Source organism: Dasypus novemcinctus, chromosome 20, assembly GCF_030445035.2.
Source record: "Dasypus novemcinctus isolate mDasNov1 chromosome 20, mDasNov1.1.hap2, whole genome shotgun sequence".
Classification (NCBI taxonomy): Eukaryota; Metazoa; Chordata; class Mammalia; order Cingulata; family Dasypodidae; genus Dasypus; species Dasypus novemcinctus.
The window spans coordinates 38,087,030-38,110,412 of record NC_080692.1 but is presented as its reverse complement, the minus strand read 5'-3'; the positions used below and the strand labels follow the sequence as shown (position 1 = coordinate 38,110,412).

At 39.2% G+C, this 23,383-nt stretch overlaps 1 protein-coding gene across 1 annotated transcript in view; it reads left to right on the top strand.

The window, feature by feature from the left end:
- Nucleotides 1-12,713, top strand: part of SLC15A5 (solute carrier family 15 member 5) — a 73,416-nt gene extending 60,703 nt beyond the window's left edge. Inside the window, exons 8-9 of the mRNA XM_004460342.3 lie at nucleotides 7,548-7,656; nucleotides 12,282-12,713. Coding sequence (XP_004460399.2) covers nucleotides 7,548-7,656; nucleotides 12,282-12,429 — 257 coding nt within the window. The 3' untranslated portion in view covers nucleotides 12,430-12,713. The remainder of the gene's footprint in view (nucleotides 1-7,547; nucleotides 7,657-12,281) is intronic.
- Nucleotides 12,714-23,383: the final 10,670 nt, after the last annotated feature.

The window sequence follows — 23,383 nt, the reverse complement described above, 5'->3', positions numbered from 1 at the left end:
TGTATAAATATATATTTTATTTCCCCTTTCTTTTCTTATAGAATGTCTAGGTTGTTTCCAATTTTTCATTGCTATCAATATTCCTAAAGTGAGCATTTTTATGTATAATCTGACTATATCACTGAATATCTTTTTAGGAGAGAATCTAAATATTCTGGAGTCATTTTATCAATTTTCCCCAAATCCCATTTATATTTTAATAAAATAAGCAGAACTTGTAAGTTAATTTTAGAAAACTGAAGTTTTTACAATAGTTTTTTCACCTATTTTTTTATCCCCCCCGCCCCCCATAGCTTTGCTTGTGGTCTGCTTTCTGTGTCCATATTTTTTATTTTTTACTATTTTTATTTATCCCCCCCCACCCACCCACCCATGGCTTGCTTGCTGTCTGCTCTCTGTATCCATTCGCTGCACGCTCCTCTGTGTTTTATTTTGCTTGTCTCCCTTTTTTTGGTTGTTGCGTCACTTTGCTGAGTCGGCTCTCCATGGGCCTTGCAGGCTGGCAGCTCTCTGCAGTGTATGGGCGAGCCCGCCTTCACAAGGAGGCCCTGGGACACGAACCCAGGGCTTCCCATAAGGTAGACGGGAGCCCAACTGATTGAGCCACAGCTGCCTCCCTAAATACCTTTTTTATTTATTCAGTGTTCTAAAGTTCTGCTCAGTAAGATTTTGTTATTTTCTTCATATATAGCTGAACATTTCCTGTTGTAAGCATTTTGTGCTCTTTTATTTTATTTTATTGCTATTTTGAACTGAATTATTTCCCCCCATTACAACTCACTGAGGTTATCACAATTCTATAGGGAGATTATTAATACTTAAGTTCTCATCTTGCATCCAATTCCTTAAACTTTCATAATAAATTTATGAGAGTATTTCAGTTGATGCTTTTAAGTTTGTGGCAAAATTATATAATCTTCAAATAATATAATTTTATATCCTTATTTCCAGTAATTAATTCCTATGCTTTGTGCCTTTATCAAAATACAGAATTTCCAGGGCAATGTTAACATCAGAAGAGAGTGGCAATGATCATTTTATTTTGCTCATGATCTTCATATGAATCTCTCTTATTTTGCCATTAAGTATATTTGCAGGTTTATAATGGTAATCCTAATGGATATTCTTTACCATAAGAAAATTTCTTTTTCTTCCTTTCTTAGATTTGAACAAATCAGGTTCAGTTTTATTAGATGCTTCATAAGCAGCTATTGAGATTTTGTGACTTCTCTTATTGAACCTATTATGGTATATTTAATAGATTTTTTAAAAATATATTAAATCATCTTTACAGATGTGGAAGAAATAACACTTGTTAGTGATGGATGGTCCTTTGGTTATTCTCTGGCACTCTTTGCAAAGCACGGGAAAGATCAGTTTCTTCCATGAAAACTAGAAGGTATATTCAGGGCCAAATGTCTCTTTCAGAGATCATTCTTTGTTGCTTTTATTCGTTATTTTTGGCCATTACAATTTTTCATTTCTTCTTGGTTCAATTTTGGCAATTGTTTTCCTAGATAATCTTCCCTCTTCCATAAGGTTTTCAACATTATGTAGCATACTCATAATTAAACATTTTTAGCCTCTGTATCTTTGAAATATATTCTGATTGGATTTGCCCATTTTGTTATTTTTTTTGTAATAAATCAGCTCTTACAACTATTAAACCTAATGGACATTAATATATTGATTTTCTGCTTTCATCTTTGTTATTTCCTTCATGCTACTTTCCTTAGATTTTATTCTTTTTCTGATTTCTTGCCAGGAGTGTTTAATTCGTTTTCATTATTACTTTAAAAATGAAAACGTGTACCTTTAAAAGTGCTTCTGAATAGAGTTTTATATCTGTATCCCCACATTTATAAAGGCAATTTTCTTTATTTTCTGAGTGTCTCGTGATTGTGGTTTTGAATTCCTCTTTGACCAGTTAATTGTTTAGGAGCAGTCTCGTTACTATCTAGCTGTTTTTGATTGGTGTTGCTATCACTTAAACTTCTGAAAGAAGGTATATTCTTCCTTTGTATAAAACAATGTTATAACTGTTATAATCTTTTTAAACTTGTATTAATTTCATTATTTTAATTTTTCTCTACATCATTTTCTTTTTGTCTAGGCCATCAAACACTGATCAAAGTGTGATATAATCATTCTCAAGAATTGTGTTCCTAGCTTTTTTATCCCTGTATAGATTTTATTATGGTTCATTACTTACTAGATATTCAATGATATATCTTTCATTTGGATTGTGATTTTTTTTCAATATAAAATGATCCTCAATGTCCCTTTGAATTCAACTCCGTCTAAAATTAATATTTCCCACTATTCTATTTTTACTTGTCTTCACCTTATAAATTTATAGTAATAGTAATTATTATTATTACTATGATTACCTTTGTCCTATTGTTTTGGGGGTATTTCTTGTAAGCAACATTTATGTACATATATTAGTCATTTTTTTCTTCCCCATATTGGCCTTTTCTTCATTTACTCATTCTCAAAAGAAGAGATTTACTGAGAAACAGTTTACCAGTTGAGAGTATCTACGGTTTTCCTTAATCCTGCTCACATTCCATTTGGGCGCTTAAGTCGACAGTTATGTGTTCCAGTAAAACCCAAGTTCGTACAACAAGCAGACTGCTGGGGTGAAGTGAGAACTTTATCTGCACCCGCTGTCAGGTTCTCCAACGCTCTGATCAACCTGAGTGATTAGTGGCTATGGTCTCAAGCACGTGGGGCTATGAGAGAGTCCCCTACAGTCAGTTATAGCAGAGGGGCTCACTCTCACCGATAACGCCTTCCTTCTGGGACTTGCACTTCCTGGCATGCAGGGTTCCCTGCCTGTGGTTTTAAGGGAGCTGCACTCCCTGGTGTAGTTCAGAAGCAGAGGTACTCGGCTCTGGGTGCTGGTATCGAGAGGTATACGGACAGGAGCTATGCTTTAGAGAAATGGCTATTAGTATTCTGATTAGAACTGACCTTGATTTCTGTGGTGGGGAAATAAAGATGGAAAAGGAATAAATTATATTCCTCTCTCACATTAGCTACTGGGTGCTGTTTCTAGGGGAGCACAGCATGAGTGGATCAGGATTTAGTTTCAAAAGCCTTAAATTTAGTGCAAATTACCCCAAGATCCTTTTAACAGTTGAATGCCAATCCCAGAATGTAGGTGGAGATGTTGTCCTAAATATTTTAGAGGGAATTCGGGGTAGGGTATTTCAAAGGCAGCTGTCCAAACACAGTTTAAACTACTAAGATGTTAAGGAAAGTTACTAAAGTGATGCTTCCTTTAGCACCAACAGGGGGCTGTTTCGGAACATTTGTCTTAGAAGATGAGGGCTCTCCTGACTGCTGTTTCACCTTATAGCTCTACCTTCAGTCTTTAATCTGAAAAATAAAAAAAATAGTCTAGATTATTTTATCATTCTTTTAATATGACTATAATTTAAGACAAATAGCAAAATTATACTTAGTATCTGTAAGTGTATTTACTTGTTTGCATGTCTCCCCTACTAACCAATGGACTCCTTTTCTAAAGCAACCTGCCATAATCATTTCGTGGTGCATGAAAAGATCTTGATAAATGATTTTCAAATAGAAAAATAAATCGAGCTGAGCCAGAGGTATTGGAGAGAATTCTGAACAATGCCAAATATTTTGTAAGTGCTGTATTACTTCAGCAGTCTAACACTCATAAGCCATTAGCTGATTACACTATTAAAGCTCATCACTAGAGTATACTTATACTATGAGCATTAACAAATGGCGATTAGTGACCCACCAGCCTCCTTTTGTGGCATACTTTTCTCATCTTGTTAACCCTCCTGTCTACCCAAGCTAAAATCTAAAGACATTTAGTTAGTCCCATCCTAGACCAAAAGTCTTCCCTTTATCTCCTGTTTTTCACGGATGCTCCTGATTTCAATCAGCTACTAGAAATGTCAGATGAAAAATGTCATAAATGTGAATTACGACAATAAAAGTTTATAAGCTACTAAAATAAAGTTATAGTACCTAAGAGCTGAGTCAACTGACAATGTTAAATGGAACATTTTACAACCAGTCCTGGGATAATGATAAAAAAAAAAAATGGCACACAGAAAAATGAAGAAATATCTGACAGGAAATGGGCTCAAGATCAAACTCAGGCTACATGATTTGGTGTGAACTACCTTGAAAAGGGGCAGGGGGAAGGTAATAATCTAACTTTTATGGAGTGCCTCCTCTTGACATCCATTATCTCTTTCATTTCTCATAACAACTCTGTAAGGGAGGTATTGTTGTCATTTTAGAGAGGAGAAACCGAGGTTCAGAAGGCCCAGTTATGTGCCCAAAAACAAAACTGATAAATCACAGAGGCAAGATTTGACTTTGAAAGTCTGACTCCAAAGTCCATGCTCTTTATCTTTTTGTACCCAATGTCTCTTTACATAGACAGATAATAATTTTGATATAAATAAAGCAAGTTTAAGGTCTCAAAGAACCTCTCTGACAGATTTGATGCTAGGATTTCTTCCCTGCTATCAGTTCAGGTGATGGTTCTCTTTTCCACGATGCTCACCATGTAAATTAGCTACACGGAGAATGTTAGGTCAGTTAAATCAGGCAAAAATATGGGACTGGAATAAAGATCAGCATGAGGAAGAAAGCTGCATCCAAAAAAATGATATTTAAAAAGAAATATGGGAAGGGAATGGATATAGCTTAGTGGTTTAGCACCTGATTCCCAGGTATGAGGTCCTGAGTTCAATCCCTGATTCCTCCTAAAAAAAAAAAAAAAGAGAAGAAAGAAATATGGGAACATTATTTGAATAGGTGATATGGCAGTATTTCATTTTATTTTCTAATAACCCCACTCACATAATGCATTGTTAATGCCTGCAAATTTCCACCACCCTTCTCTACTCTTTCTAATACAATATCCTCCTGTCACCCAACATCTCCATACACCAAGTTGCAGTGCTTCTCATTTGTGTCCACCGCAGGATCCCCAATGACAGGTGCAAGTTCACTGGCAGGCACTGGCATGTCCAGGGGCATCTGGTGCACTTCCTGAAGGGCTTGTATTTGCTGGGATTGCACAATTTCTTAGAAATATTATGTTTTACCCTTAAAGATCTTACAAAATTTATATTCCTCTCCTGCATCTGACTTCGTTGTAATATAAAGGTAGTCTATTCAATTGCGTATTATGGATCAAAATTCATGCTCCATGAAGAATTAATGTCATGTTAATTCTAAGTTTTCACATACTCTGTGCAAACTCCTCTTACTCCAGCTAGAGAAACACAGCCATAAAACGATATAGTTGTGTGACATGGAAAGTGCTGATGAGAAATGAAAAGGGTAGGAATATGACTGGGATATTAATTCAAGTGAAATAAGAAAATAGGACTATTCGAGTAGGTTTAGCAGGATGGTTTAGTTCTTCTTGAAAATAAGTGGGATGTTATGTCACTTTATCTTGACCTCCACTCCAACTCCCCATTCAAGTGCAATCAAATGTTGAGTTCCTACACACAAACATAAACACACACGTGCACACACAAAGAGGGCTACAAAACACTGAACTGACCGACATGTAGGGAAACATTCAGCGAATACACAAATACATCCAAACATCAGATGAAAGATTCATGTCGATATAACAATACAACCATAATTTTCTTTGTAATAGAACACAAAACAATAAAATGGGGAAGTGGAACTTACAAATAGCTTGAAACTCAGTACCAGCTTTCATTTATGAGTCCAAGCCTATAATGGACCCAAGCTAATTTTCACGGTTGATCCGTAAGAATGGTCATTGGGAAGTTAAGTGACAGAAGAGAAATAGCTTTAAATGGGAAATAACACAATTAATCAGTGCTGTAATACTTATGCATTAGCTGATATCAACCTTGAACAGAGCGGTGATCCAAGTTCCAACTGAAAGTATTCACAGTCAAGGGAGAGGTGAAGAACCATTTTCTAGTTTGGGAAGCAACCTACAACCCATGTGCCAAGGGTGGCACCAAAGATCATGTCTACTGGGACAAAGCCCGATTGTGCTGGTCCCACACCCTTCCTCGCCCATTGTTGGAGGTTGTCCCGCCAGAAGGCAAGGAATTAAAACTTTAGCATCTGATTCTTTCAAAATAACCAACTCCTGTGCTCATGACACATATTTTTGAAACATTTTACCCATTCCGAGCTGCAATTGAGTTTAAGTTCTCTTTGTGATTTTCCTTTTTAAACAGAATTCTAAACATTCTGTAACACTATATATCTGTAATATATTTAGTAATACTAGATTCCATTACTTTTTAAAATCATTGCATAAAAAATGTTACATATAAAATATGTATGGCATGTTACATAATATTTTATATAATGTATTGAATAAAAATACCTCAAATCCAAAGAGGAAAAAAAAACGAGCAGATAGATTGATATAGATGTAGAAGTACAGCAAATATCCAAAGCAAAAGTCAAAATATAAGAGCAAAGTAAGGACAGTTACCTTAAACCCTGGATAGTTTCATACATACCATTTGACATTTTAAGGAAATGGGTGTTCCTTATTTTGTGATATTATGTAGAAGGTATTACTTACCAGATCAAAAGAAAATCTCCATATCAATCAGAGATTGCAAATAATTTCACCAATAAAGTCTGTGATATTATAATAAGGTAACACTGGATTTATCTAATTTGTCAATATAACATAGCATCTTTCATCTACAAATATTATTTCACTAACTTTAAAAAGAGCATATGAGACAGACTATCTGGTCATTTAAAATATTTCATACATTTTTTTATAATGTTTTTTAATCCCCCCCCCCTTGTGGCTTTTTGTGTGCTGTCTGCTCTCTGTGTCCATTTGCTGTGCATTCTTCTGTATCTGTATTTATTTTATTCCCTCCCCCCTTGTGGCTTGCTTGCTGTCTGCTCGCTGTGTCCACTCACTGCACGCTCTTCTGTGTTTTATTTTTGCTTGTCTCCCTTTTTTTGTTGTTGCATCACTTTGCTGAGTTGGCTCTCCACAGGGCTTGTGGGCTGGGCGGCTCTCTGCAGCGTGTGGGCGAGCCCGCCTTCACAAGGAGGCCCTGGGATGCAAACCCAGGGCCTCCCATATGGTAGACAGGAGCCCAACTGAGCCACAGCCACTTCCCAATTTGATACATATTTTACTGTACAATCCCTATGTGCCAAGCACTGTTCTAGATACTAAAAATATAAGGATGAATAAGACAATCCTGCTTCCTGCAAATTAATAGCATAATCAGAGTCACCTATGGAATATAGTTATTCTGACACCTAAACTTGTGTTATGCAAATTTAGTTTTTTGACCTTCAAAATACTTAAAATATTTGGGGTACTTTGCTTTTCAATTTTACTGTTAATTACAGAATTAAATGAATTTTGACAATGAAGTTTCAGGTGAGCTTCATTGCTTTGTAGATACTATTGAAGTGAATAAAGCTCCATGAATTGTGGAATGATAAAATATTCAAAGAAACTTACATCTCTGCAGTTGAATAACAATTACATTTGTTCCAAACAGGCAATTGGTTTCCAAACACATTAAACAAAGGCAATTTAGAAAGCTTCTTCTTCTTCCTGGCATCATTAACGTTGTTGAACGTCCTGGGATTCTGGAGTGTTTCACAAAGGTAAGTAAGTGTGTAGTAAGATGAACAATTTCTGAGCCCATGAAATATTGGTCTGGGAACCATCACCGAACCAACGGGAATCCTGTATGCCATGACTGGACAAATTAGCATATTCGAAAAATTTAGCAGATTATTCAGAGCAAGAAATTGCAATTTAGACTTCACTTTTCCATTGATCCACATAATGAAATCGTGTTTAACTCAATTCTAAAACATGTTCTAAAGCAAGACTTTTTCTCCTCACTTTACCACTTTAGAATTAGAAATAACGATATTGATAATAATGAAGAATGAGCATTATCATTAGGAGCAAATATCATTAAACAAATAGCTAAGAATACAATGACAAGATTTGGATCCCATTCAGGCCTTTAAATCAGCAGTGACCATTTCAAGGACAATAGCAAACTGTGCAAAATTGCTTAGCCAGTCACCTGAGAGCTTTCAGTGGCTTAATGTATATCATCTACCATCAATCCATCACCAGGCCATGTCTCGTTCTCAATGACATTCTAGAATGGCTGTGTGCTCTTGAGCAAACTGCCTAACTTCTCTGAGCCTCTGTTCTCACTCGGGTAAAATAAAGACAGAACGACCAACTTCTTGTGGGGTTTAGGGCCCTTTAGGCAAAGGGCCAAGCACAATGCCTGCCATAGTAGGAACTGAACAGATCTTCATTTTCTCCACTTCCCTCCACTCACTGATCTATTTAATTGTATGTTATCTCATCCATTGTCAGTTCTCTGTTGCCTAAGCCATTCTTTCATTGATCTCACAAATCTTTTTCGGAGCACCAACCATGCAATAGGTACTGAATAGACTTGAAGGAAATAAAGTCATAATTCATAACTATTTAGTGCCCTGATGCTCCTATTCTCATGGAACATGTGGTCCAGTACAAAGGAAAGACACTTAAACCCAGGCAGGGCAGGATACTAACAACCAATTCAAAAGCCTTCATGGCTCCCTGATTTTTAAAAATTTCTTACCGTTCAAAGGTTATCAAATTCATCTTCCACAATACACAATTTCCCTAAAGCACAAGTTTCATTCTTAGACTGAAAAACAACTTAGAGAATCAGAAAGCCCTGCAGAAAGATCCAAAAGGAACTTCCCCAGCCTCATAGCAAAACAGCAGGCAATGGAAACCGAGTCTGCAGGCAGAGCCTCTTTCCCCTCCACCACGAGTGGTGCCCATGCCACCCCCTGCTGTCTCGCAATGTTTCCTTTTTCTCCCACTGTAAGATGTTTGTCTCAGCTTTCACAGGGTGGTTCAAAGGCAGCCTCCAGATCCAGCCCAGCTGAATCCAACTGCCACAACCACCAGTCAGCTGTACAAACTTGAGCAAACTGTTTAACCTCAATAAGCCCCAGTTTCTTCATTGGTAAAATGGAAACAATAAGAATAGTAACTGCTTCATAAGGTTGTTGTGAGGACGAGTAAATGCTCAAACAACATAGCAATAATGGTAATAATGCCCTCATAATTTGCCTTGTGTTCCCTCTTCAATCTGCTTTTTTAAGATTTTATTATTCTCTCTCCTTCCTGCTCCACCCACCCACCCCCCATTGTCGCCCATTGTCGGTTGTCTGTGTCCATTTGCTGTGTGTCTTCTGTGTCTGCTTGGATTCTTGTCAGCGGCACTCAGAATCTTTGTCTCTTTTTTGTTGCATCCTCTTGAGTCAGCTCTCCATGTGCGTGGCACCACTCCTGGGCAGGCTGCACTTTTTTTCACATGGGGCAGCTCTCCTTATGGGGCGCGCTCCTTGCACATGGGGCTCCCCTATGTGGGGACACCCCTCTGTGGCACAGTACTCCTTGCGCACTTCAGTACTGCGCATGGGCCAGCTCACCACACAGGTCAGGAGGCCCTGGGTTTGAACCCTGGACCTCCCATGTGGTAGGCAGATGCTCTATCAGTTGCTTTTTATTCTTCTAGACTCATGCTGGAGGTATAACCAAGGTGGTTACAATTCTGGGTGGAATTCAGGTAGAATGAGCAATGGAACAAGAATCTATTAGCTCAGGGATTTCTTCATTCATTCACTCATTTGTTTATTCAATAAACATGCTAAATATTGTCCCAGGTCCTAGAGAAATAGAGTTAAAAAAAATCAAAGTACCTGTCTACATGAAGCTAACATCTACTGCTCAAATTAAAATATTTAAGTGTGATTTTGTCCCTCTGATGGTTCAGCAAGTAAGGTATGGAAAAGTGAGATATTGTGAGGTGGAGTGTTGGGAAGGAGGTAAGAATAAAAATAAACCAAGCACCATTGGAGGAGTCAAAGAGGAGATGGGACTAAAAGATAATGTAGGGTTTATTTAGAATTAAATCTGATTTCTGCCAAATGTCCATTTCCTGAGTAAGTCCTTTTCTCCTACATCCTTTTTAAAGTAAGGAATAAAGAGGATGACACAAAGCATGAAGGGAAAAAATTAATTTTCCATGTGGTGCACATCTTTAATGTCTCAGACAGCATCTTAGACACACACAAATAACCTCATTTTTTCTCCACCACTGCCACATAGATCTTATCACTCTATCAATGACAAAACTAAAGTGCAAAGCCATTTAAGTAAATAGACCAAGTTCACACAAGTAGGATTCAAACCCACTTTGATTTTCTCCAAAACCCATACATTTTCTTCTATGGGGAGCCCTATTTCTGCTGACAACCCCTGAACTCTGGTGGGTTGGGAGGAAACTAGTCCCTTCAGTTAACATAACTTACCCACTACTATACTCTACAGGAAAAGAACAGAGGGTCACATATCAGAAGACAGGAGCGTCTGGAAAATTTGACTCCAGAAAATTAAGTAGCTAGAACCAAAGGCATTAGTGCAAAGGTGTACCTTGGTTACCTATTGGCCATTGGGATTGAATAGACTGAGGCACAAGAGTTAGAAAGAACCAGTATGGAAACTAAAGGAGCAAGTTCAGTGTCTATCGCGAGGAGGGCATGATTCTGAATTACTTCTATAATGATTATTTTTGTCAAGTACTAATGAACAATAATTATATTTAAAAATGGGGGAGGAAGTGGACTTGGCCCAGTGGATAGGGCATCCGCCTACATGGGAGGTCCGTGGTTCAAACTCCAGGCCTCCTTGACCCGTGTGGAGCTGGCCCATGCACAGTGCTGATGCACGCAAGGAGTGCCCTGCCACACAGGGGAGCCCCACGCACAAGGAGTGCACCCCGTAAGGAGAGCTGCCCAGCACCAGAGAAAGTGCAGCCCGCGCAAGAATGGCGCTGCACACATGGAGAGCTGACACAGTAAGATGATGCAACAAAAAGAAACACAGATTCCCGGTGCCGCTGATAAGGATAGAAGCGGTCACAGAAGAACACACAGCAAATGAACACAGACAGCAGACAACTTGGGGGGGGGTGATAAATAAATAAATAAAAGAAATTACTCGTGTTTATTGTGGAGGGTGGGGGTTGGAGAGTATTTGTTTTTATAATTTGAGACCACGGCCCTCCAGTATTGTACAACACACCTTGTAAAGTTGATATTATTGCACTCACTTTGTCAAAGATCCCAGTAATCTTTCGTGCATAACCTGTAATAATTATTGAAAGAGACATAATTCAGAAACAAATGACCAGAGTGATTCAGGCAAAATTCACTCTCTTACAGTTATTTTTAGCTAAATATTGAGAAGGAAAGAAGATGAAATTAGCTTTTGAAATCTTCACAAATCAAAAATAGATGTCTGACCCTAGAGACACAGGTCTACTCGACAAAACTGAACTTACAACTCATCTCATTTGCTCATTCAACAAATATTTACTGAGTACGTGCTATGTACCAGGCACTGGTCTGGGCCCCAGGAATACAGTAGTGAATCGAGCAGTCAGACATTCCCATCCTCCTGGAGCTCACCCAAAAGTGTTTAAGAAAGTAATGTCTTTAGAAGCAGCTGCCATGAAGGAAAAAGCCCAGGATTCAGAATAAAGAATACTGTCAATAACCCTAATTCAATAACCCCAAGAAGTTATTGAACCTCTTGGCACTTTGGTTTCCCAGTCTGTGAAATGGGGATGACGCCATCCTTCTAGAGTCGTAGGGAGACTTCAGCAAGTTAGGGTGAGTGCTGGGCCCTAGCATGAAGCCTGTACATAGAAGGCACTTGGAAAGCCATTTCCAAAGAAAAATTTCTTTTCGGTAGAAGGATGTGGGAAGAAGGGTAGAATCTTCTAGAAATATAGTCATGGTTTCCTTCTTCAACAATAGTGTTCTCCACATAATCTCAGCACCAAATTTACAAATCCCCATTGCCAGCTAATAAACCTTTCCTGAGTCCTGGCCACATTAAATCTGTCAAGTCGAAGGGTTTCAGACTTCCCCGGCTGTCAGCATTGAAAGCAGGCTTGCTGCAGGTTGTAAAAGAGCGCCATCTAAAGATCCTTATGAGCCACCCTAAATACTCACTAAACCTCCTTGTGTTTTTTTGTGAAGACTCTTCCCAGAGCAGGGCTCTTAAATAATCGGCACGGTTGTGCCAGTATCCACAGGCCCATCATGAAAGGGAGGCAAGCATGGGAAGAAAACAGATGATTTATCAAGTCATCTACATCTGGTGCTAAGAAAAGCTTTCTTTCTTTCTTTTTTAGATATTGTAATCTAAATCATTTTAATGCCCAGAAGATCGGTGGAAGTAATCTCGAAGAAACATTTCTCCTCCATGAAAAGTCTCTGAAATTTTATGGCAGCATACAAGAATTTTCTTCAAGTATTGATCTTTGGGAGACAGCCCTATGAAACTATTTGACTCTACCTGTCTTATGAGCACAGCTTTCACTGTTGGTTTCACCCAAATACTTCATGCATTTTAGTATAAGAGCCAATATATATGGGAGTGGCTTTATGGACATCACTTGTCTACTTTATTTACAAAGACCAGTACAACCTCTCAAGCAAAACTGTTAGGTTTGTTCATTGTGTTATACATTAGCATTAATAAGGTGGTTTCAAAGTCTAAGTGATTGCTCTATGCCAAGAAAATGTCAATTTCCTATACATCATACTATTTTTGCAACTTTTACAATGGTTTGGCTATTAAAAGCAACATATATGATTTTTAGAGGTTTAATAAGAGTCATTGGTAGAAAAATAACAGTATGTAAGTATTCTTGCCTTCAGTAAATTTATTGAGCATTTACTATATGCCAGGCATTGTGACCTTATACTCTCTATGTCAGAGTACATAATAAACCTATATTCCGTTTTACAATATATGATCTTGATATTACACTATCAAGATATGAATTGATTATGGAAATTTTCTCTGCATTCAAAAACACAATTCCTAAAATGGATGTCCTTCACAAAGAGAGACTATCCAGATATTTAAGATGTTATAAAATAAATGTAAATAAGGGAATTATTGGAATTAACAAAAATAAGAAAATTAAGGAAGGTCGTGAGAGTTCTGAGAGGAAGGTAAATGACCAAACCAAAGAGATGCTTAACCCAGGTGACAACTTTGGTCTCCACTGCTACCACGTCAAACACGTGCAGGGTCATCATCCTAAAGAGAGTCTTCTTTGATCAGCAAAGAAATCTGGAAACTCATTTTAAACAAAAAAAGTCAGACAAAGCTAATGCCCCATGCCTTTGTAGCAGTGTTTTTCAACTTTTGGTTGAGAACCACTTGCTTCAGGTGAATCTTTCTGGCCCCTCCACACACTGCCTTAATCCAAACCTTTTGCCATGGACCGTTCAGGATTTCAACAGGCACGCCCAAGTCATTCTCAGCCTTCCTGAAGTTGGAGAACCACTGCTTCCCAAGACAGTTCATGTCAGATAGGAGAGGGGTGGAGGTCAGTTGATGGCAACCGATTCCGTTATTAAATGCCCCGTTACATGTACATAAAATATTTTAGACTACAGAATCAAAGATTTACTCAACACCATTCAGTTGGATATGCATTTTTAACTGCCAAAGAGCAGCTTTAAAGTACTAGGCATTTCTCTTACTCAAACTACTTTTTTTTTGTTTGTTTTGAGAACAAAAAGGCAGAAATTCTTTCCCTTGCAACCCTTCCTTTGTCTAGCATTTGTTCTCTGGCAAAAGAGAAAGCAGACCCCTGACATGCCTCAAAAGTTTTCCTTGCAGCAAAAGGTTAAATGGCAAGTTTGCTATTTAAGTTTAGTAAACACCCCAAAGTCCAAGACACCTTTAAACACCTCCCCTCAGCACAAGTGAGAAGCCCTTGCCGTTTCTCCCCGATGAAAAAATAAGAAGGCTCTGTCTTATTTTGTCGGGGTTTTTTTCCCCAAATTTTGCCTTCACGTCCTTAGTTTCTAAATCATCATAGAAAAAGGTGCTCATTATACTTTCCTTTGTCCTTAAAGCTGAAAGGGGATCTACAGAATTATAAAGCTGACCCAAAGCAAACACCAGAAGAGCTGAGAATTCTCACCCTGGGGTAGACACCCGTGATTAGCTAAATTGCAGCAGCTACACGTGCTTCCCGTCAGAACAGGATGCCTTCGCACAGCAGTTTCTTCTCTAGTGCCTGCAACATTATCACTGAGCACCTGGAATAGTTTAGGCATTAAGTGTAATTGGTTTTGCTTTACATAAATCTGTAGCTTTGTAAATAAGCGGAGCATTTCAGCTTCTATCTAACACCAATTAGCTTAAAAGGATGTGCTGTTTGCAGAAGCCTGCTGGGTTCCCGACTCTATTTCTCCAGGAATATGCTCAGTGGCAGGCAAAGTCCTCTGTCCCTGCAGTGTACTGGCACTCTTGGTGCCAAGGGGCCTCTACCCAGCCACTCATGGGCTCCATTGGTCAAGTGGTGAAAGGATGGAAAAAGAAGTCTTAAGAAGCACGCTCCCTCTGCAGGCGCGTGTGGATGTGGCTCAAGCGGTGAAGCGCCGGCTGCCCACGTGGGAGGTCCCGGGTTCGGATCCATCAGGGGAGCTGGTTATTGGGTTCAATCCCCAGCACCTGGTACCTAAAAAAAAAAAAAAAGCTCTATTCTATTTCTGGTCAAGACCGAGACCAGAATGGAAAGGTATTTGAAAAGGTGACCTGTCACCCCCAGAAGAGCACAGGTCTGGCCCCATCTGATTCTGTCCAAAACTGACAGTGATATCTCTTTCTTCATCCTCTTTTTCCTTGTAATGCTTTAAGTCAAAAGTCACTACAATGAATCCGGTATACAAAATTAAGAAAGCCATCCTTCTTATCACAGGAACGTGCAAGTGAAAATGTTCCCATCAGAGTGGCTTTTTTAATGGCACAAAATAGCATACAGAGACCTGCTCCTGGAAGTTGGTAAATTTTCCAAGCTCCTTGGCTATTTCTCCTTGTTATCTCTTTACTCAGCCTAATCCCTTATCTCTCATATCCCCTTCAGGTAATCTTGATTTATAGCATTCATTCCACCCTGGCCAACCTCTAATTCTCTTGGTTTCTGAGGGTGTTTTATCGACTATCAGACTCACGGTATCACAAAAAAACAGCTTATGATTCCAACAAGTTTCTTATTAATTTTTGTGTGATTTACAAATTGAAGAAGAGAGAATAACCCCTGCTGAAAACTGCCAGAATCCCTTGTTTTATGAGAACAGAGCTTCAGCCTTAGGACCATGAACCAGTCTGGCAATAGGCATACACCTTCTCCAATGCAAAAGAAGGCAGCCGCGTGCAATTACCTAAGTAAACGCCTTAAATAAAATCATCAGCTAGGTGATGACAGCACACAGGTGCTGCTGAAATGCAGGTCTGCTGCTAGAGAGCAGAATTAAAGGAGCCACTAATAAAAGCAAGGCACATCTATGTCACCCTGTACAGTTTACAAGTTACTGTCATGCACATCATCACATTTGATTAGCACCACCACTCTGGGAGGTAGGCGCATTTTAGTATGGCCATTTTGTAAATGAGGAAATGCAGCTTTAAGACATGAAGGGATTTATCAAGACACAAAGGCAGTAAGTGGCACCGACAGGACTTGAACCCTGGGCTATCTGTCTCTAAAGTGCCAGTTCCTTTTACCAACAGCTGGTTGCTAACGCTGGATCTTTCCCAGCCATCCAGAACCCTTCCTATAGCATCTCCAAAGAAATGCAAATGGCAGGGAAGAGCGCATCCTGGCGAGAGGCCCTGGCAAAACAGTTAACAAAAACCAAGCCTCTTCCCTGCATCTCTTCTTCTCACTCAGCTCCCAAGCTGTGCACCGTTCTCCAGTGCCCCGCAGGCTGTCGGAAGTTCGCCACGGAAGAGACCCACCTGCACTGGCCCACAGCCCTGGGGAGCAGGGGGCAGTATACAGACTCGAAGCTGCTCCTTTCCTCTCTTTTACTCAAAACCCCCTGGCGGCGCTGCTGCCGATGAATAGCAAGCTGCCAAAGAAAAGAGCAGTTTGAGAAAGAACAAATTTACCCCCAAAAGTCTTACTAATAACTGTGAAGATTTCTGTTGTACTTACAAGTGCAGGACTCTGTTCCAATGTTTTTGTTTTTGTTTTTTAATATTAGTTCATTTAATCCTCAAAAAACCCTATGAACTGTTATCCCCACTTTATAGATCAGAATCCTGAAGCACAGAAAAGTTAATAGCATCGAAAGGCTGTGCAGACAGTATGAACAGAGTCAAGAATTGAACCCAAGGAGTCTGGCTGCAAAAGGTGTGTAACTGCCTCTCAGTCTGGCTGTTGTCTACAGTGGGTTTGAGTATATTCTTAGGGGAACACTGAAGAAGACGAGGCCTTAACCCAATGCCTTTATCAGTCCCTACACAGCAGAATATGACTTCTTCCATTAGTAACTACCAGACTGCAACAGTGATTCTCAGCACCCCAGGCTGTGTCCCTCCCCATCTTGCTTAAACCCAAAGGAATGATGCTAAGAGCAGAAATTCAGGCTCTGTGGCACTGAGTGGACCTATCTATTTAGGAATTGTTGTATGGAGACTTTTCCAGTGTTCCTCAAGTCACAATGTAAGCTCTTCTTCCTGTAAACAATTTTAGTTAGATCAAGAGGGGAGTCTGAAGCCAAACAGGTTCTCTGCTTCCTTGGCATCTTCAGACATTCCCTGGGACTCCTCCAGCCCTGTTCTCCAGGGAGCATAAAACTATCAAGGACAAGAGGGAAAACAGGATCCAGTCTCTCTCCCCAGCTGTGTGGCCTGCTAAGACTGTCTATAGACATGGATGCTATTTGACACGCAGGATCATTTCTTCAGGTGATGCACTGTCAACAGTCCACTCAGAGACTTTACTATTAAATAATAAATAATAGGATCCAAACTCTAATCTATCTATCATCCATCATAGACAGGTTTGAATCCATTTACTGGCTGGGAATCAGGTTGCTTCATAAGCCTGCTAAACCACAAGTGACCAAATCTCATATAAATACAGTAATGAATCAATAGCCCATGACAAGTGTCTATTACCATGGTAGCAGCAAGTCAGTGCACATTTGATGATGTTTATGCAAAGACTAAGCCAACCATGTACCAAGGATGAAAAGTAAAGTAAAATGGAATCAATGGAAGGCAGAGATTTGGCAAAAATCAGGGAGAAGGAACAATATTACCAAAAAATATATATTTATATGTGTATATATATATGTCATCATCATGGACAGTTTTCATTTTCCCAAAACTATTCAAGCAAAATGAGAAAGGGAGTGGAGAGGACATGCTGAATTTTAAAATAAGGGCATAAGAAATCATTCAGATAAGGAAAATGCCAGAGAGGAAGTTTGAGCTTCAAAAGCAAGAGCAGGGAGAGGCCATCTGGAAACACCAACTACCCGTTTTGGCATGATGCCATGCACATAGTAGGTGCCTTGAGCCATAGGATTACAACACCCTAAGCATGCCAGACAGCTTTTTACCCTTTTCCAAAACCTCTCATACAGGAGTTAAATCTTTCTGACCAGTTTCCACGGCTTTGCCAGAAATGCAGCCTTTGGTTTCTGGTGTGGATTTGTGCAGCTCTGCCTTATTTCATTGCAGCCAACCCTGCCTGAGAGACAGGAATGAGCAAGATGGACAAGTGTGGCAGGGAATGAACCATTTCATTGCAATTAGAAGTTCACGGAGAATAAATTATCCTCAAGTTCAAGCTGTCCAGCAGTAATTCTCATTAATAATAACACTTCAACAACAGTCTGCTTCCCGCAACGACAGTGAGTGCTAGCAACTTTATCCATGTTCTTGGAGCAGGAGTCACATCCCAGACGGCTCGCCCAGATCACCATATGCAGCTCACAAGAGGAGGCTTAAATGACAAGGAAGCTAGGGTGGGGAACTGTCCATGAAGTTCCCTGGGGAGATGAGCAGGTGGACAGTCTCAAAGGCCCTTTCACCTTCAAGCATTCTCTTCTAATTCTTGCTAAATAGGAAATTATTTTGCACACAAGCAAGTAAGTCTATGTAATAGGATGCTTTCTGAGGTCTCATAGATAATGTGTGGTCCATGAAAGCAGAGATGTATAAACACACATACATGTTATATTTAAGGAGCCATAGCCACAGTTGATGCTGGATGCCAGCTGGAATCTTCGGTCTTCTCCACATGGGACTCTCCATGTTGTCTCTCACATGGGCTACTTGGGAATTCTTTAACACCTTGGTGGCTAGTATCCAAGGGCAGGTATCCCAAGAAAACCAGGCATCAGCCTTTTTGCCTTTCACCACCTAGCCTTGGGGGTTACACAGCATCCCCTTCACTGCATTCTGTTCCTTGAGAAAATCAGGAAGTCCTGTATAGATTTAGGGGGAAGTGAAATAAACTCTGTCTCTTCAAGAGTAGAAAGATTCTGGAAAAGTATCTGGGAGCAGAAATGCTGCTATGGATCTATTAAGTCTAAAGATGACGCTGTTAGGCAATCAAGAGACAGTGGCAGAAGCATTCCAGGCAACCTTAGGAGGTGGCATTAGCAAAAGTGTGAACAGCACAGCAAGTTCTGGGAACTGCAAGTCGTTTGGTGTGCCTGGAGCACAGGACTGAAGGGCAGAGGAATATTATGGATTTGTGTTTCAAAAAGAGCATTTGGTCAAAAATGGAGAGGATAAATTGGCAAGGATAGACAAGAGTTAGAGAGTCCAGTGAAGAGACTAACAATATCAGTAAAGGGATGATGAGGTCTGGAGGTAATGAGAATGGAAAAGAGGGGAAGAATACAAGAGATTCAATGGTGGAATAACAGGAAGAAACCATTTAGTGAATGTCCATTGTGCACGTAATTATCTTGTGTAATTTTCATAATTATGATCTTGGTATTATTATAATCCCCATTTTACAGATAAGGAGACTGAGATGCAGAGAGTGTCTTCAACTATCTCATTAGTCCACAACTAAAGCCAGGATCCAAAGGTCTCCTACAGTCCAATACTGGAGCCCACACCTTGAATTACCGTTATAAGGACTGGAAGTGGTGGTGGCAGAGGACAAGGAGTCCAGGATCATTACTAGGATTCTGATTTAAGCACCCGAATGACTACTGATGCCACTTAACTAGATACAGCCATACAGCAATGGAGGCAGATGAGGGAGGGAGATAGTGGAACGGATAAAAACATCTTTGTTCATAATAAATTTGAGGTGTCTGTCAGAAATCCTGTTTGAGATTTCTAATAATCTGTTGGGATCTAGAGAAGGCATATTGGGTTTTGTTCATATGGGAAGGAATCAGATTATTGAGCATTTATAGTTAAAAGGGACCTGAAGGGATATGTAGCCAAATTTCACTCCATAAATGAGATCATCAAGGCCCAGAGAGATGAAGTGCCTTACTCGTTGTAGCAGTTTGATATTATTTATGAATTCCAAAAAAGAGATATTGATTAAGTTTGTAAACTTGTCTGTTCCTCTGGGCTTGATACCCTTTGATTGATTTAAATTCAAGGGCATTCACTTGGTTAAACCAAGATTAGAACTTGGATTCAACCACATCATTAGGGCATGCAGGATTGAGTCCCTGCTCCCTTACTGGGCTATATAAATGGACACTCAATCAAGAAGTCAGAAGTAGATACACTGAGAAGATACACAGAGGAAGAGAGACAGCTCCATAGACACAGCAGATGCCCCGGGAAGAGCCATGAGCCGTGAGCCTGATAGTTTACAGCTGACCTTGCGAAGAGACCAGAGCAGCTGAGCTTGGAAAGAATGAGCCCTGGGAAGAGAGACGAGCCTTCCCAGCATACAGCTGATATCGGAAGAAGCTGGACCCATGGAGCCTTAAGAGGAAGAGGAAAACTGAACCCTCGCAGATGTAGCCCACCATTTTGCTTCAACACATGGCAACAGTGTTTGGTAAAGAAGTAATCTTGAACTGACCTCTTCAGGACCTTGTTACTGTAAGCTTTTACTCCAAATCAATACCCTTTATAAAAGCCAACTGATTTCTGGTTCTTTGCATCAGTACCCCTTTGGCTGACTAATACACTCTAGATAAACACTTACTTAACAGTTAAGGCTTCCAGGATTTCTGACTCTCATCCAGCTCAGTAGAGTACAGATTTCCCAGAATTAAGGAGAAGAAAAGTCTCCATAATCAAATGCTTTAGCTTGACTTCTACAGGGCTTTTCAGAAACTTTATTATGTATACTGAGAATCACAAAAGGAAGGGATTTTGGTATTCAATGTTTTCTAAATTAACATGGCCACATTATTCTCTATTCAGGGAATATTTTCAGCACTGCTCTTCGCTATGCACTTTGTAAATGCTGGTAGGGTGGAATGTGCAGAGGCTTTGAAATCAGACAGGACTGGATTTGAACTATGTGTCTACCCGTCTAGCTGGGTGGCCTTGGACACAATATTTAATTCCTCTGCGCCTCAGTTTCCACATTGCAAAGTAGGGATATATTTTAAATATTCCAAAATAAAAATGTACAGGACTTTGTACATTTTTTATCAATATATACTTTTTTTATCTTTCTATCTACCCTCAGACATGGTGATGGTAAATACAAATTAGTCACCTACTCTTTTTCACCTCAACTAGCAAATATTTACTGAATATTTTCTATACACCCCAAACCATTCATAAATATATATTAATGAACATTATATTCCTCACTATTGTCCAGAAAAACTAAAAGCAGTCTTTCCCATTTATTTTACTCCAAACAAGATATTTATCCATTAATACCAATCATGTTGATACTAGATCTTAAATAGATTCAATTCTTGGTCTGGAAGAGTTGGGGAAGCAGAAATCTCATTTATCTGAACAAAAAAGTCTCTGACAATATATTATAACAAGTCTCCAAATTCCATGGAATTGTGAATCTCTCCAGAAACACAATTTACGGCTCTCCTCTTCTTTGGTATTCCTATCTGAATTACAAATAGAAACAGAGCTTCATAGAAATAATCACCATATAAAATGCAAAGAAATAAATAAGATCTTGATTGCACATTAAACGTTTGCAAAAGAATTCCTCTTTTAGAATGCGAGCCTTGGTAGAGTTAACTTAATTTCCTCCTCCGTGAACAACAGTTATGAATTCACCTACCCTCTTTCCTAAGCCTCTTAATAAAGAAATAAGGTCTGCTTATTTGCCATATTTGCCAACAGTTATGCCTAGTACTCTTACCTGCTGTGAATCCAGCCTTTGGAAACTACACCATAAATATAAGAAGCCCACATCACCCTAAAGGCACTTAAAATTTCTTTTGGCAGATAGGATATTCACTAATGGAACAAACAATTTTTTAAAAGGTGTGTAATCCAGTGTTAAAATGTATGCTATACAAATAGAAAGAAAACCAGACACTAGATACCACCTAATAAAAATATACATCATGACCTATGATGTAGACTAAGCCTCTGGATCTAACTATCAATTTACAGGAAATGCAGGGGGTGGGGGAATATGTTTAACACCACATGGATGCAGTCAGCAAAACCAAGACTAAGAGAGACTCACAGAACAAAAAACCTCAACTACTATAATAAATATACTGAACGGAAAATAATCTTAGATGAAAAGAAAATTAAATAAAATCTGAATTGACTCCAGTGTATGGAATTATTTTATACCCTGATTCAAACAAATACATATAAAAATTAAAAAAAACAGGAGAAATTTGAACACTGTCAATATTTGATGAATGTTTGATGATATTAAGGAGTTATTGTTCATTTGTAGGTGTGATAATGGCCTAATGGTTAAGTGTTTTAAAATAATCCTTATATTTTGGAGACTAACACAAAAATACTGATGGAGATAATGCCATGATGTCTAGGATCTGTTTCAAATTAATTTAGGATGAAAGGGAACTGAGTAAGTTAAAACTGGTCATGAGTCAATAAATATTGAAGTTTGGATTTGGGTACTGTTTTAGTTTCCTAGGCTTCTCAAAGCAAATATCATGAAATGGGTCAGGTTAAACAGCGGGAATTTATCCACTTTTAGGTTTAAGGCTGGGATAATGTCCAAATCTAGGCATCATCAAGGCAATTCTTTCTTCCTAAAGGCTGTCTGCCTGCAAACCTTGGCTCCTCAGTCATACGGCAAGGCACATACATGGTGGCATCTGCTGGTCTCTCCCTTCTCTTCCAGTTTTGCTGATTTCAGCTTCTTGCTTCATTGGCTTTCTCTATCTCTATCTGAATTTCATTCCTTAATAAAAGACTCAAATAATAGGATTAAGACCCATCCTGTTTGGGGTGGGTCACACCTTAACTGAAGTAGCCTCATCAAAAGGTCCTACTTAAAATGGGTTCACACCCATAGGAATGTATTAACTTTAAGAACAATTTTTTTGGGGGATGCATACAGTTCCAAACAACCATAGATACATAGGAGTTCATTACACCCATCCTTACTACTTTTGTATATATTTTTAAATATTCCATAATAAAACTTTTTAAAAAGTACATGGGTGCTATAAATGCTACTAGCACGGCAGTGACATATGCAATTAGTTGCTTAGCAGATGCCTCCTGGTGATCCAACTTCCTACCTAATATTTTGAAGATCCTCTGTCAAAACTAAAGGGAAAGAAATTTAAAAAATAAAATAAATTTTAAAAACATTAAATATCTATGTTTGCTCAGGAAAAGAAATTCCAGATTTCAAAGCTATAGTTAAATAAACTGCTCCAGTTCTAAGATAAAGAATCAATGTATTCTAAATTCCATCCTTCCTATTGGCTGTGTGCCATTCGGTGATGAAATATTGCATGTATTTGATAAATTTTTGTCAGAGCTCTAAAGACATATAAAACTCTGTGTTTTATGTCTGATGAAAAGAATACTACTTACTGGTATCCAGCTTGAATTTTATTCTTCTTCATCCTTTGTTTTTTGTTTCCAAAGATTTATTTTATTTCTCTCCCCTCCACTCCCCACCCCCATTTCCCCCAGTGTCTGCTCTCTGTGTCCATTCACTGTGTGTTCTTCTGTGTCTGCTTGTATTCTCATTAGGCGGCTCTGGGAACTGATTCTGGGACCTTCTGAAGTGGGAAAGAGGCAATTACTCTCTTGCACCACCTCAGCTCCCTTTTCTGCTCTGTCTTCTTATTTTTTCTCCTCTCTGTCTCTTGTTGCATCATCTTGCTGCACCAGCTCTCATTGTAGGCCAGCACTCCTGTACAGGGCAGCTTGCCTGCACTGTATGGTAATCCCATGCAGGTGGGCTCTCCCACACAGGGGGCACACTTCTGAGCAGGGCAACCTTCTAGCATGGGCCAGCTCACTGCGTGGGCCAGCTTGCCCTCACCAGGAGGCCCT